The sequence below is a fragment of the Gallinula chloropus genome, assembly GCF_964237585.1.
Source record: "Gallinula chloropus genome assembly, chromosome: 11".
Taxonomy (NCBI): Eukaryota; Metazoa; Chordata; class Aves; order Gruiformes; family Rallidae; genus Gallinula; species Gallinula chloropus.
In genome coordinates this window covers 11526982-11543669 of record NC_140096.1, presented here as the reverse complement: position 1 = coordinate 11543669, position 16688 = coordinate 11526982, and the positions used below count along the sequence as shown (strand labels likewise).

At 37.8% G+C, this 16688-nt stretch overlaps 1 protein-coding gene across 1 annotated transcript in view; it reads left to right on the top strand.

Annotated features, from left to right (window-relative positions):
• The window catches only part of CHM (CHM Rab escort protein), a gene marked incomplete at its 5' end in the record, with an annotated part of 61134 nt that overhangs the window by 470 nt on the left and 43976 nt on the right, over window positions 1–16688 (top strand). Inside the window, 1 exon segment of the mRNA XM_084269279.1 lies at window positions 11892–11958. Coding sequence (XP_084125405.1) covers window positions 11892–11958 — 67 coding nt within the window.

Below are 16688 nucleotides of genomic sequence, written 5' to 3'. Positions count from 1 at the left end.
GGTGTGCGCTAGGGGTGGTTCTGAGGAGCTCCACGTTGGTCCATGTTCATGGTATATGCTGATCCTGTTTTCAGGGGGTTTTTTTTGTTATTGTTGTTGTGTCCTGAAATACGACAACTTTTCTCTCCTAAATGTTCTTCTAATCATTATACCTGCTTAAAAATAACACGAATTCGTATTTTTTAAGTTCTCATTGAAGTGTATCTCTTGCTATATGAGCAAATGTCAGGTTGAATGATTGCACAGATCAGCAACTTAACTCTGGTCGCTTTGAAACTGCCTGTTCAGGCACATCCTGTTTCCTGTTGAGGTGAATAATGATGGAGATCTCTGATGTTTCAGAAGTGAGATGCTCACTGCTTGCATACCGTGATTGTCATTCATTCAATAGATTGCTGTTTTGTGGAGCCCAGTGACAATGGCCTAGCTCAAACTGGTCATGATAAGCCTCCCACCTGAAAATCAGTATTGTGCTTAAGTCTTTAAAATATTTAAAATACATTACTGTTTGTAGTAATGTATTAATTAATAGTTTAAGTATTAATAGTAATGTAGTAATTTACACTAAAACTTTGTTTGCAATTATGAAGACCTCCCAGAGTCAGCTCAAGAGCACAGAAGGGAAGGCACTTCTATGTGTCACAGTCTTTCATGTGAAATTAGGAGTTGCCCTTTGGGAGTTTGTTAATCTGTAAAATTTAAAACTAATCTAATTTTAAGATTAAAGACTACTTTTCCAGTAATCTAGAATAGAATGGGTGAATTTCTTAATGTAACTGCTGTTTTCAGTGTTAAAAAGAAAAAACTTTATTATGTATGCGTAATAGGTGAGGATTTCTGAGTGAGCTCTGCAGCTCGTGAGTGATTATAAAAACACGCTGTCGCCATAGTTGACTATAACTCTACTGAAAATACAAAGGTAAGGTTCTTGAGCAAATTGAGAGACCCCTTAAGTGTTCTTAGCTTGCTTACATGGAGTGGAAGGTCTAGTGATGAATCATATTACATAAGTAAGACTTAATCTTTTCATGATTCCAACTGAAGAGTAAGATCCTGCTGCCCAGATTTGCTTATGGAGCTTCTGTAATTGTTGAAGGTAGAATATAACCCAGCTTGCCTGGCAACCCTTGTGCAGATGCACAGACTGCAGGCCGTGGCAGTCACTCTGATGGTGGCAGCCTGCTCTTGTGTGTCATGTTTTGTAGACCACGATGCGTTGCACTTGCTGGGTGCATGTTAAGTAATACCAGGCTGCTCATGGTAGAAGAGTGATGGTTGGTGGTAGGATGCTGTAGGCAGAAGAGATGGTGCACACGTAGGCACGTGAGTAGAAGAATTCATCTGAAAACTGGCAGTTCACCAGCAAAGACACTTGTGACTGAACTGCCTGAGCCATGAGAGTTGGCCGTGTGGCAGCCATCAAATGGGATCTTCCCTGCTTTGGAGTGAGCTTGCAATATTGCAGCTTCAATGTTGGGGGAAGGAAATTCTGTGAGCTCAGATCTTCCTCTGAAATACTGCTGTATTTGGTGGTGATTTGTGTTAAGGGGTGTGATTTTGCCCACCTGTGGAGGGTACTGCTGTAACTAATTTCAAGACTTTGAGAATTCTGTGTTTTAGGAATGGTTTTGTTGTTTTGCATTGCTTTTTACTAAGTACATACACAAGTGGTGATGTGCTGTTGATGGACTGGGTTGGTTTTTTGCTGTTTGGCAATTTCTCAGTATGGAAGATTATTTAAAGTAAAAGTTTAAATACTGTCTATTTTCTCTTCTGGGAAGAAACTCCTGAGGGAATCTCTTAGCTTTGCCTTTAACTCTGTTTTCTAATGCTGTAACCAGTGCTGCATGTACCCATGGATATATAATTGTCATACTGTAATAACTATCACGTTTGTGTTAATGATCTTTTTAACTGCATGGTAGTAATAGCTTTCTTTTCTGCATGTGTGGCCTTCTTCTGGTTCTATAATTTGTGCATCTGTTAATTTTAGTAATTAGATTGAGTGGTAACATTAGATCTGAATTTGTTTTTATTTCAGGCTCATTTAACTGCTTCCTTGTAGTAAACTTAATGAAAATGGACCCTCACACTACATTTTAGTTATTGGTGCTCCATTTAATGCTTAGGTTCAATTACTTCATCGATATATCTGTAGGAAAAGTAAATTTGCTTATGGAAGAAGCTACTTTTCCTTAACCCAGATAAAATATTTTCTTGCATGGGCAAGTTTAGAGCAAGATGGATGTGCAGTACAGAAATACTGGTCCTGGTGGGTTCAGCAGCAGCAGTTCAGCTGCTATTGTTATATCCATAGTGCTAAAGAAAGCTAGGCTGGCAGGCATATCTTGAGGTTTTCGATGGCAGCACAGTAGGAAAGTTTAAGCTGTTCTGGTGTTCTTTTCATCTACCCCCTTGTTTTGTAGCAGCATTCAAGTGATTCTTTCCCCCCCCCCCCAAGGTTTCCTATCTATCCTTGCTTTTCGGCTTTGCAAGTGTAGTGCTAGGGTCAAGTTAGCCAGTAACTGAACAGGAATGGATGCATGGATGGTTCTCTGACACAGCAGATATTCTGCAGTATCATCCATCCTCAAAGCTGTTCTGGTATTTTGGAAGGTCCCTTCTTTGGAAAGTGACACTCAGTGGTTTTTATTTGTCTGGAAGCCTGTAGGATCGAGGTTTGGAGAGCTGATCTAAGTGCTTCCTGAGGAATTCAAGGTGGATGTTACTTGAACTCATTTAAATGAGCACATTATTGAGTTCATTATTTGTGGGGTTAACTTACAAATTAGTGCAGACATTATAGCGAGATGGAACAACATGAGTTTTGATAAATTTTCATCTCAAAAATAGGCATCTATTTGAGTATGACAGAGCTGGGAGTTAGTGGAAGAGTTTTTGTCTTTAGGGAGTTGTCAAATAGGAAAATTCATAGGCAAAACTTTCAGCTATGTTGAATTTATGGCAGAAACCAGTTGAAGGGCAAAGATTTGCAGTGTGGCTGTGCATATTTGAGTGGAGTGGGTAAGGATGCAGGGGCATCCTTACCTTTGAATTTCTTGATTTGATCAGATAATACTCGGTCTTACCTTCTTAAACTTGTCTCTGATACTCCAGAAGGCCTGTATAAACTGCAGGTGAAGCTGTAAAGGATATGGCTCTTTAAAAGGTGGTTGTATTCACAAGTTTGTCTGCCAGTAATTCTATTTTTTTTTTCTAAAAAGGAGTTATTCTTTATAAAAGCAGTCACAGTAAATTTTCTAGTTCTATGCAATTTTCTTTCCATTCTGGTTTTCTGTGGTTATAAATAACACATGAAATGACTTTCAAGGTAGAAAGCAGGAATCCATTTTGAAATATTCTATAAAATAAAGAGTGATTTATGGTTTCATATGATTTTGGCTGAAAGCACTCGGGCTTTGCCAGGTCATCAAAGTCCTGTCAGGAGAATCTATTATTTATTGTTGGATATGCTGGGAGTGGTGTAAGTACTTTATGTTTATCTTATGTAAGTATAGAAGTATAGTGTTAGGAAAAACCACTGCCAGATACTAATACAACTTTTAAAACAAACCATGAAAAACTAACTTAAATATTTTAGATGTGAATTCTGAAGTTAATATTGAAGTTTTTTTATTCTTTTTTCTTCCTCTATTAAAAAGAAATCCTAATGTTTTTATGGTTACAGGGTATTTTTAGGATGTGCCTAAAATGGTTTTTAATACATCTGCTGGGCTCATATTTCAATTACATTATCTTACACAAGTACACGGATTTCACTGTACATCATCAGTTATTTAGAGTTTTACAAGAACTAGATGGAAAACCAGCTGAAGATGGATAACTTTTGATGTCACTGGTCATTGTGGACTAATTCAGTGTCACTGACTGGTGATGTTCATGTCTGAAAGGAGGAAATAGACCCATATTATTAGTATAGTTTGTGAAGAAGTCATTACCTGTCCATGTAAATGTCAGAACAGAATGAACACTGGCTCACAGTTTTTTCCCCATGGCACATTTTCCAAATGTAAACATCCTGTTATCTTCTTACTGACTTCTAACCTGACTAAAAGTGAGGTGTTGCTTTCTAGCATGCTTTCTGTTCTGAAATTTTTTTGTGTGTATTTGCGTAGTGGAGGTGCTGTGACAGCCACCTTGGAGCCTTGGACTCCTACTGTCATATTTGAGATAGGATTCTTGCCCAGATACTGTGAATTGACCCTTGAGAACTTTTTTTGTGAATCTTTTGTTGTCCTGCTCAGTCTATTTGTGTTATTCAGCTTTTCTAGATAATATTGCTGATCTCTAGTCTGAATCAGGAACTTCTCTATCCCCAGTAGAAAATGTCATTGCACTGTTTGGAGAGTGGTGGTAGAGTTGGTAATTGAATCCTTCTACAAGAGCTCCTCTCTTTGTCACTGGTATGCTGAGGTTGCTCTAGAGCCAACCCAAGTGTTTTGTAAGAGCCTGTTGATACACAGGTAACTGTGGAATTACTAATTTAGGAGAAGAAACTTTTAAGATCTCCTTTTATGAGATGTTTAAAAATACATAAGGACCAGGGAGAGCAAGGTATCTTCTTGCATGGAAACAGAAAAGGAAGTGGAAGCACTGGAAGACTTGGGTAAAAATAAAAGTTAATGTCTGTTTTACTGTACAGATTTTTAATATATGTGCTTTGTTTTTTCTTTATTTGCTCCTATTGATTGTAAACCAAAGATTAGACTGATAACTGCAGCATTTGCTAGAGAGGTTTCCTTACAAACCTCTTTATTCAGTACTTTTTTCTCGTAAGACCAAAAGATTTGACCTGTCATCGTCTTTAGATGTGACTTAAGGGGATTTACTTCTATAGGTAATATTTGTTTATATAGAAGTACACAAATTCGATATTTCTTAGAAAATTACTGTTGCTTTCACTTGTTCAAGAAGTGAACTAGGGTACTAGGTTTTTATCTGTTACCTTGAGTCAGTGTCATAGACATTCCATGAGCAAAATGTTTAGGTACAGGAGTACTTTGCCACACAGTGTGACTCCTCAGTGATAAATTTTTATACAAATGTTTGGTAGGCTAAAATCGTGTGACAACGTTGTCTAGATCTCATGTGTTCATTTTCCTGGGTTGTTATTACTTGGAGCCAAATTCAGAAAGTGCATTTCCTTACTGATTTTTCTTTTCCCCTCCTTCAGGGACCGCTGCTGGGATTCAGCATGATTTTTAGTAACAAGTTGCATTTTTGGTTGGGGTGTTAATGTCTGTTTGTGTTCCTTTTCTGAATAGTGTTTATTTGTACCAGCTGTGGGATTCTGTGTTTCTTCATTGCCGTGTTCCTCTGATGGTACACAGAAAATGAGGGAATTACTAATGTAGAAGATGTCTTACATGTGGCTCCTTTTTAGACTGGTTATGATTTTTTACTTTAGGACTCTAAGCAGGTTGTCATTTCTGTACCACTACCATATTCTGTAACACACAAATATTTTCTGATTCCATTCTGCAATAAAGTAATATAATAAAATTAATCGAACTTATTTTAATTAGCTACCTTCAGTTTAAAGTATTACATGCGATTAAGTTCTTCATATACCAAAAACATACCATGAAGATTGTGTGGCGAGCTGCTCCAGAGTCAGCTGCTCTTTTCTTCTTAGAAGTTTGCATAGAAACAAAATTTATTGTGGCTGGTCAACTGTCTGACTCCAGAAGATTGTTTTGAAATTGTCTGTGTTCCAGCATTTTTAATATATTTCCCTTCAACATTTTATGTTCTGAAAAAGCCACTTGAGATTTATTTAGTAAGTAGAGTGAAGCAAATTAAATGTTTAAACCTTTTCAAGATGAACCTTGTATAATTCAGTAAAAGCTTATCAACTAAATGACTGGGAAGTGGTTTACAGTGAACAACTGCAGAGCCAAAGTTCCTTCCACACATATGAAGCTCTTTGGTTGGGGTGGTAAATGTGACTGCGCTAAGTCCCATGGAGAGGCAGAGCATCACTATTATGTGTAACTGCTGATCAGAGGAGAGACAATGTGTAAGCCTGAAATCTGTTTTTGATTACACAGAGGTGAATTAGACCTTTTAACTATTTTGTAAAACTTTTAAAACCAGTTGGCTTTTGGTGAAGACAAGAATTTTCTGGCTTAGCCGTTACCTGTAAATTTGGTTTTGCTGCATTGAAACCAAAAGTAGAATTGGTATCTTGGTAACTGCACATCATGTGTAGCAATTTCCTCTAATTCTTGCTTATTTACCTGTAAAAAGCATTCATGAAACTGAAAATATGGCTGACTTTGCTTCATAGAGGAGGTCCAGATATGCATGTAATGGGCATTACCTTGGTCAGAGGTGGCTGGAAACAGCCAGACACAGACTTCAAGGTCAGCTTGCAGCAGCCACATCTGTAAGATTTATTGAGATTAATCTGCCTCTTACATATCCAAGAAAGCTGTAATAGAGGTAGTGCTTCGACAGCTGGCAGTGAAAACTAGTGCTATCAGAAGAGGACTGTATTCTTCATCATTAGGTTGTCATGAACTTGGTGTTTATAATGTCTGCTTGCTGGGGTGCTTTATTCTGGTGCTGCGACAGTTTCTGATGTAGTTCAGGAATCTCTCACAGCTATTTCCAATGCATTATACAGACAGTCAGAGAAACAGAATAGTTTGTAGGACTAACTTCAGTTTCTGCAGGCTGAAGTGAGCCATGCTCCCACGTTTGTTAGTCTCTTTAGAGCCAAATTGTTCCATTGAGTCTACTTCTTTATGTATGTTTTCCAGCATGTTTCCAACAGCATGCAAGAAGCCCAAATACAGAGGGGCAAGTATGTAGTCAGCACTCTTTCTGGACCAGTACCATGAAGATGTGGAAGTTGGTTCACTTTGGCTTTGCACCTGTATTTCAGTGAGGCAGTGCTACATATGCATCACTTCCTGCCTAGATGTCAAGAAGTACTGATGAAATTCTACTTATTAGAACATATTGATGACCATAGGAACACGAAGGAGTGAGATACCTGATTTTATACTTACTTTATCTGCCTGCAGATGTAATGTCCTATATCATTGAAAGTTTAATGTTTCCTTGAGTGCCTTCTCAAGAGTCTAATTTTCTTAATACGGCATCTGATAAGTGGAGTTTAGGAAGTGGAGAAAGGAGGCAGTGGCTGTATGGAATGATGACATAGATATTGACTGGCACTAGTCAGTCCACCTTTATGAAGGAAAACTTTTTGTTTTTCCCTGTAAGAGAAATTAGGTTCAGAATAATTTAATATAAGGAAAATACTTTGTGTGTGAGCATTCTAAAGGGGGGCTATGTAAGGGCCAGGAAGGACAAAAAGTGTTCATAGTGCTTGATAACAAGCACTGCTATTTCTGAATTGATTTTGTCTCAAATACAAACAATTCCTGAGTCAGCACACTAAATTGATAAAAGTTTTGTACAGACTCCTTAATCCTCTATATAAATCCCTTTTATGTTGCCAGATGCTTATGTGTAACATACCAAAGTCTGGATCTGTTGTTGGTTTGTTGTGGTTGGATCATGCAGTACATATTCAGAGTTCTTATTCCCTGCTAATACCATTGGAAGTCTAAAAACTGACTGGATTTGGAGCCTTATTTAAGAAAATGTAGATTTCTAGTAGCCCTTTTCATTTCAGGTACAGTAAAATATCTGCTGTGTTTCATAGTAATGCATAATAGCTTAGTAGGAAAATACTAGTTACTATTTATTATACAAGAGGTCAGATTTCTTGATTCAATATTTGATTACTCATTTCAATCGTAGTACAATGTTAATTTTTTTTAATATATAATTTAAAAGGAAATGTAAGTTATTTTTTAGATCTTGCTGTTCTTTGATACAAGGTACTGGATACAAACATTACTTGGTTGCCTGCTCAAAAACATTAAACATCGTGAATGACACAGCGCCAAGTCCTTCATCCCTTAAGCAGGCAAACCAGAAGCTGACTGTTACCCAAGAGGGATGAGTAGCAGAAGTGTTAGAATAATCCTTTGAGAAAGAGAGCTGAGGGATACCAAGCTTTATTTACTCATTAGGCATAAGTGAAACTTCAGAATCGATAGTATAGATAAAGCTTTTTCCTTGCAATCACTTGAATTATGTAATAAATCATTATCTTCAAACTGTGAGTGAGAAGTTTTAGAGTCTGTACTGTCTGAACACACTTCAAAATTTGAATATAACACACCTGAGAGATTTTGACAAATGAAAGGTCAGAATAGGAAACTTCCCAAACAGGACCAATTTAAAAAAGAATGTATTTCTCTGTTACTGAATAACCTTAAGGCGACCCATTTTGAGTATGTGAGTATTCCCAAGGAGACAGTTCATATGCACATGCTATTGTTAAATAAATCTCTACCATTTCTTGAAGGAGGCTTTTCCAAGGTAGTTATTTTTTTTCTTAGGTAGAGGGACTGTGCATAACTAGTTTATCAGAGCCTCCTTTCTTGGAAAAGGCTTTTTTGAAATGTTATCTGGACTGCATGATGGTTATGTAGGAGTTACTTGCGTTTGACAAGGCTCCCTCTTTTCTCTGTGCTTTTATTTCTGTTGGAGAAGAGGGTTCAGAAACTGGTTCCAAGGCAGAGTCTTCCTTCTTTGGCTTACTGAAGTTTTGTCACAGAAGAAGAAATGGTGTCTTGCTCCATTAAGTTGTTCTAAGAGCCCCTCCAAAAGCAAAAGATGCATGGGCCTTACCTTTCTGAGGCTGTCTCATTCCGTGGCCAGTGGTTGCTCAGGGGGCCATGCAATCGTGGAAGCAAAGGGTTGGTGAAGAAAATTGATGCCAGCTTTCAAGAGCGAGGAAGCTAATTCAGGGAACAATTTCATCCAAGGTTAATGGAAGAACAGACCTCCAACACAGTATCAATTGGATCAAGCTTAAAGCAATCAGTTATGCCCTAGTAGCTATAACTCCAGTCCTGGTCAGCCAGGCAGCACTGGTGATGTTTTACAACACTTTCTCAGTGGCTTTTATCAATAAGGAAGGAGAAACAATTTTCTCGATTCCATTTCCAGACTAATATTCTCTGTGCCCAAATGAAGGAAAGAAAACCTTTTCCAGGAACTGCAAACAAAATAGTAGTTGTAGATTCTATTCCAGATAGTTTATGGATGGAGAGAAATGAAACGTGTATATAAACACTTCTAGAGGACAGCTGAATGTGGAGTAGCTTTCACATAGTGAGGCTGTGTGCATCCAGGATCTTGTGACAGTCCTGAAGTTCACCCTGCAGTTAAGAGGGGTCTGTGTTTTGAGTTCTTAATAGAGCCTTTCTAGGCTATGTAACAAATGTTCCAGGAACTGATGCAATTGTTCATCCTTCTTTCTACTCCCCAGAGATTAATTCCATGATAAGTCTTCGCTTGCTGTAGAAGGTCAACAGTGTAAAACTACTGTAACCTTTTCTGGCTTATCAATTCAGAAAGGGATTTTCCTTTTTTAATCCATCAAAATAGTAAGTGCAGGTATGGCAGATTTGCAGGGAAGTTGTCGCTGTTTTCCTGGATAACTTGTCATGCATGTCTTGCACCTCCTTCCCTGTAATGATACAAGCATTGGTACTTTGGGTCTGTCGTCACCACCATGCAACTGGTCTGCTGAACCCTGACCATCTGTTTCATGTGGAAGGAGGTCAGGAATGGCTGCAGAGAAGGGCGGAGAGGTTGAACTTCTTTATTTTGATGGTTATGTTTGCCTTTGCTGGCTTGAAGAGTTCATGAGACTGTATTTTTGAGTATCTTAAGTCACACAAGGTGTTTTCTAGGCTGTATTTCAGGTTCTAGAATTATTAAATTATTAATTTAAAATTATGTGTTCCTGTCTCTGCAAGTGTGAAGTTGTACTTAACATCCTGTTTAAGTCAAGCAGCTTCTTGCTCTTAAGCAAGTGGAGACTGATAGTCATAAATAGCTGTCCAGTAACCTTTAACATGTTGTATTATGTCTTACAAGCATCATTAGATTGGCAACCCACTACCCTTGTATTCATTTATGAAGGCAGTATTCTCTCTGAAGACACAGACCACTGCAGGCCTGAAGGTCTCATGGAGATGACTTTGGCAGGAATCTGTCTGGTTTACTCTAACTTGTGGCTTGTACTAGTACAGCTGCTGCTGTGCTGTTAATCACATCAGTGAAATGCTCCTTTCAGTTTGTTTAATCTCATCTTTTAATTGAATACGTAGCCTAAGTGTCTCCTAATACCAGTCCCTTAATTTTCATCACTTTTACTGAATTACCTGTTTAAACAGCCAGTAGATCTTTAAAAAAGACATTTCAGCAAAGCTAGTGCCATACAGCCTTTTAGACAGAATCTAGCCAGAAATCTGAGTGGATGTACATGTAAAAGTCTGAGTGGGAGTAGAAGTTAGAAAACAGCCTAGTTTGTTTATTAAACCTCTGTTCATATCATGTGCCATTCCAAGCAGGTACTGCTGGTAGAGAATTATTACTAGCTTATTTTTTTTCTACTATGTATATAGTAGTATATATGATGTATAGTATACGTATATAAAATTTGTGTGTAATTTCTAAATAAAATGAAAGCATACTGATTTGAGAAAGCATAGTTGCCTGACCTGGGATCTTTTGATAAGGACACCACTTTATGAACAAGAATCTCAGATTTGTTATGTCTCCAACCTTACTCTTCCGCATGAAGTGAAAACACAACAGCATTGTCAGTGTCTTTTTCCCATTTGCTCTCAGGTCTTGGTCTGTGTGCAGAATATTGAGTGTGCTTCTGGGCACACCAGTTAGTTCAGTCAGAAACAGTTCAAATATAGTTCTGAGAGCTGTTCACACTTAAGATGTTTGCTGATAGATGATGTGGAAGGCCTTGAGCAGCCTGGTCTAGTGAGAGTTGTCGCTGCCCATAGCAGGGGCTTGTAACTTGATGATCTTTAAGGTTCCTTCCAACCCAAAGGATTTTGTGATTCTAGGACAGCACTGTGTAGGCTTCTTATATGTGCAGTTGTTTAATGCCACCCCAGCAGGTTTATACCCTCACACTTTCCAATGTATCCTTGGACAACATACCAGACCATGCAGCATTTAAAAAATTTCTGAATTTTAAAACACCGTTTTAATGGGTTGTTACGTAGTTTTTACGTTGTCCCACATAATGTTTACTTTGAAGTGAACAAAAGTACACACAACTGCCCTTAGATAGACCTGTCTGTAACAGGAGGGAACAATTACAGAGCAACCCATTAAAACTTACATGTCATTGTGCTGGCAAGTGCTTAGTCTTTCTATCTAGAGAAGACACTGGTGACAAGCCTGAACTTAGAGATGGTAGTGTTTGCAAGTGATGCTTGCCACGTAATGGTTAAAAAAAAAAAAAAGTTGTTGCATTCAACTTTTTAAAAGGATAGACAATGGCAGGACAAGGGGGAATGGATTAAAACTGAAGGAAGGAAGGTTTAGATTAGATATCAGGGGGAAGTTTTTTACAGAAGGAGTGGTGAGGTGCTGGAACAGGCTGCCCAGAGAAGTAGTGGATGCCCCATCCCTGGAAGTGTTCAAGGCCAGGTTGGATGGGGCTGGGCAACTTTGTGTAGCTCCAGGCCTGGAGGTTGGTGGCCCTGCCTGTGGCGGGGGGGGTTGGAGCTCTGTGATCCTTAGGGTCCCTTCCAACCCATGCCATTCTATGATTCATTCAAGATGGTCATACCAAAATGCTAGTGAACCCAAAACAGTGTTCATTATTTCAATAGCACGAGATTTCAGTGACTCACATCGTAAACTTTATTTTGTTGGAATTGCATGTTTCTGACCATGTTCTAACTTTGTCATTTTTTAACAAATCTTGGCCTACTAAGTTCTAAAAATTGCACGTGTCTTTTCAGGTTTGCCAGAATCTATTATTGCAGCAGCTTGTGCCAGAAGTGGCCAGAGAGTTCTTCATGTTGATTCGTAAGTTACCCCAATAATTTTCCTTTTTAAGAGTTAAACTGGTTAGAAGTGTATCTGTGTCTGTCTCGGTGTGCCCTTCAGGACTTGTGCTTTGTGTTGTGTGACATCAAGTCATCTTAAGCATCTGTCTCTACCTTATTTCTGTGCTGTTATTCTATCAATAGAGCAGCCAGTTTTTGCATCCTAGCTCGGTTATTTTGAGTTATCCTTCTCAGAAAAGAAGTTGCTGTTGATGTCCTCTTTTATACAGGCAGGAATGGTTATGGATTTAGTGCTCGTAATTATCATTCGTGACAGTAATTATCTTATTCTTGTTTTGTGAGAATTTTTACCTGAGCCATTGTCATGCAATGACAGAATGCTTTACTGGTATCTCATTTGTATCAGTTCTCAGTGCCTAGAGATGTTAACAATTAAAATGCAAAAATAATTGTATTATCAGAATGAAGACAAGCAGAATCTGGCTGATAAGGCAGGAGATGAACACAGCTCTCTGCTGTCTTCTCTCTATCCCATGCTAAATGAGTTTGTAAGAAGAGTATGGAATGTCACTGATCAGTCGATTCAAAAAGCACTTCCATTGTGCTTTGAAACAGAAGGGTTTGCTGAAGCACCTGGGAGTAGTGTACTTCTGCCATCCTTTTAAGAGATTGATGTTTCATTTTACTTCTCTGTACTGATTAGCCACAGTTGTGTTCTGAGGTTTTTTTTTTAATAAGCTATATAGCTATACAGTATAATGCACACTTTTTTAGAAAAATGTTAGAATTTTTGAACCTTGGCTTACTTGTGTATCTGCTCAGCAAAATTCAGTAGCAAGACTCAAGTCTGGAGCTCTGGTTTCTGATGTAAGCTTGAGATCAAATGCTGGAGCCTCAGCTGACCAAGACAGACTCTTAAAATACCGCTCACCCATCTACCTTTTAAAACTCTGAATTTTCTTATAACTCTTTGGAGATTATTTTTACAAAACGAAGCAAATCTGGTATGTTTAACTGCAAAATCATAACTCCACGTAGACTTTTACAGGTTACTAGTTTCATGCAACTTGTTACCTGTTCTCTAGCTGATACGTGCTGGATTTCCACAGAGCAGTGGGATGGGTGGTTTTGAAGTACTCACATGGTTAGTACTTACTCCTCAAAAATTACAAACTTGGCAGTGTTTTATTTTTACGCTGTAGTTTTGAGCTCTTTTATCAAAATTCTTGTGATATTCACCAGTCTGTCGAACTCCTGGATAGGTCTGGAGACCTCCCAGAGACAGTACATGTTTTCAGTTTCCCTTAGTCTTGTATCAAGAGCTCAAAAAAGATACGCTTTCTGCTGTTCATCGTCAGTTCAAGATTAAACATCTGTAATCTCTTTTGCCTACAGCCCTTCAACAAACCCATTCAGTTTTCATACATCTATTTCTAATTTGAAGTCAATTTCAAAATTTGCAAGACTAGCTGAGGAAATTGGTTGCATGAAATCTGATTTGCTGTTAACACTGCCCACAAAGTCTCTGGCTTCCTTTCTTGGACTGGAGCAAGGATGTTTGATGACTTCAGTCAGAAGATTTTCTGAAGAGGAGAGCTATTTCACATCACAGTGGGATAGTACGTTTCTCTGTAACTCATGGTTCGGTTGAAACAAAGAATTCGTAAGGTTATAATAATTTATTAAAGAAATATGTAACTCCGTAATAGTGAAACACTGGAAAATGCAACAGGTGTTCTGCCTTAGTGGCCAAAAAAATGCTGAGGTGCAGGTCAAGCAGATCTTACTGCAGTTTCTCTAAAGACCTCATGCATAATGTGTAAGGGTTTGGTAATGTCACACATTTGGGTACAGTCATTCTTAAATTGGTGGTTAGATTGCCAACCAAAATATTAAAAACCTTCTTTTAGTGTAAGCAGAGAATGAATAAAATAGTTATGTTTGGGTTTTAAGCTTAATGCATTTATTACTGCTAGGCTACTCAGATTTTTTCTAATGAACCCCTCCTGTTATTTCATTCTTTCATTTCCATTGGCTATCAAAGTCTGTAATAAGAGTTAGCCACTGCAACTTCCAATTCTTTTATGCGTGCCTATTTTTAGCTGTGATGAAGAGCCTCTCAGAAAACTCACAGAAGCAGGCAATTAGAACTGTGGAATACAGATTTTGTTTATTTCTGTTTTCACTTAAATATGCTCATTTACATTCACACATGCTTTTGTTTTTATGATGAAAATGAAGGCTTCCACATTTGATTGCTTTCTCCTGTGGAGTTATTTTCTAACTAATGCTGGCTAAGGTCAATGGAAAGTGTTATTAACCAAGGTATTCTTCACTCGTATTAATAGTTGCTGCTTTAATTGGTGTATGTGCTCACTGAATGATGTTTTACAATCCATATCTTGGCAAAAAAATTAGAAATGTTTATACTGTACAACCCCTTCCTCAGAAATAGGGAAGCAATTGAAGCCATCTGCTTTTCATGTTTAAGTTAGTACTGTTGCAAAAAAAGCCTACCAAACCCAACAGAAACCCCCCACCCTGATGCCATTTGTATTTTAAGTGAAAAGTTAGTCTTAGAAAGCTTGCCAGACACTCATTGGAATTTAAACATTTTCATTTTCTCTCCTGTATGTCTAGTTTAATATACTTGTGTTTAGATGAGTTTTCAGATTGCATTTTACAGAGTTAGCTGTATAATGGAAAATTCAATCAACAGAAGATATTAACATTTTGACTATCACTTTTTATCTATATATGGTGGTCCCTTCTTGAAGGATCCAGAGTTCAATTTTTTTCAGAGTGTAAGAGAAAAAGATTTGGGGTTATGCAAATATTTGGCTGGGTTAGGTGTGATACTTTGATTAAGCTTTTGTTCTCTACAAATCTCTGAGTTTAGGCACAAGGTTTAGAAAATGTGTATGAGTAAAGTCTTTGTTTATAGTTTGCTTGTACTCATTAGCTTGTGTATATCATTTTATTACTTTTAATCTCTACCCATGTTTGCATTTATCATAATATACTGCATAGGTGATTATGGAAGATAGTTTTCAAGTGGCCTATTATAAAATACTAAGTTCTAAGTTTGATTTATAAACACTGTCCAAGCATCACCATCAACAGTAGCTAATCTTATTCAAAATAGTCACTTCACTGCAGTGTTGCCATAAATTCCTGTAGACGGATTTTAAACTAAAGTTAGCTTCTGCCAAATAGTAATTGAAGGAGCTCTATTTCTCTCTGCCAGCTATCTGTCTCAATAAACATAAAATCTGTGGTTCTTCTCAGAGAGCTACATTTACTGTAGATATTAATGAGCTGTTGACATGTGAAATTTCAAGGATATTTAAGTGATTTAGAAAAGTAATTTGCAATTTAAAATGTGGAGATTGGCACTTAGTTTAAACTTGGAAGTTGCTGAAGAAAGGTAGATCAAGAATAATGTTGATTACTTTAAGTGAATATATGCCCCATACTAATTGTTCATATGCACAGAACTTCCTCTTGCCCGCTGGACATGTTTTGTACTCTTGATCCTTTGCTTGTTTGCTTCTCATAATTACATATCTATATAGTTACATACTGGTTTGGATGCTGAGGATGGGGCAATTAAAAGTGTGAGGTATGTTTAGCTACATTTTGTATCTGACTTCCAACATCCAGAATTTGTAGACTACACTTTTCATTGCTTACATCTTTCCTCACTGACTTCTTTATCTTTCCATGTAGAGTTGAATTCAGAGATTAAGGAGTATCAAAATCTGGGGTTTCAACGCCCCTTGTGCATGGTTTGCTCAGTCTACTTCTCATGTCTTGTTTCTTGACACCGGTTATGTTTGGGTTTTTTTTAACCTGAACTTCCCTGTAGAGAACTCGAGTCTTCCTTGTGTCCAAAATTGTGCTTTATCTCTGTGTCCAGAAGCATGCTGGGCACTCTGCCTGTATCTGCCCCCCATGATACCTGCCTTTGGAGGTTGATCCACTTCTTGCTAGACAATCTGTCTTACTCTTTTCAGAACTTGTAAACTATATAATGCAATGCAGTCTGTGTCTTCATGTAGCCTTCTTTTTGTTATTTAATTTTGGTGAAGTGAGATAAGTGTAAGTACAGCAACCAGAGAAGAAAAGGTTACTTCTCCCAGTGGGTCACTTCATTGCACAAAACCCAGTGGAATTATTTAACTTTAATAAGGAAACCTAAGCAAAAAAATAAATCCTTCTTCTGTTATATTTTGATCTTTGATAAAAGTGTTTTTATCTGCCTTTTGTTTTAGGATTTGATTACATAGCAAAACTATTGGAGAGTAAAGTATGGTCTTTTCTCTGGTCTATGATAATTATCTTTGGTGTTTGTATTCCAGTATATAATGTAAAGAAGTACAAATGAGCCGAAAGATCTCAAGAGCTGTTTGGGTTAAACCCTTCCTCTTGGAAAGCAAGGAAGCTTTGTCCACTTTTCATGCTCCAAAGGACAATCACCATGCCAGAATGGGAATTGTTAATACATGTGCCTGTACTTAATAGGTAGCACATGAAAATTTATGGGTTTGAAACATAAGTCATTTTGTGTTCAAATCCTTAAAATCGATGTGGCAGTAACTTCCTTTGCAAGAGACAGCAGCTCTGATGGTTTGAGACTTCTTTCTGAAAGATCAAATGCAGGACAGACACGTTGAGGCAGGTCTTGGGAGCAATCGTGAGGCATCAGCAGCTTTTCTTCAGCCCTCACCAGCTTTGACTGTTATACCA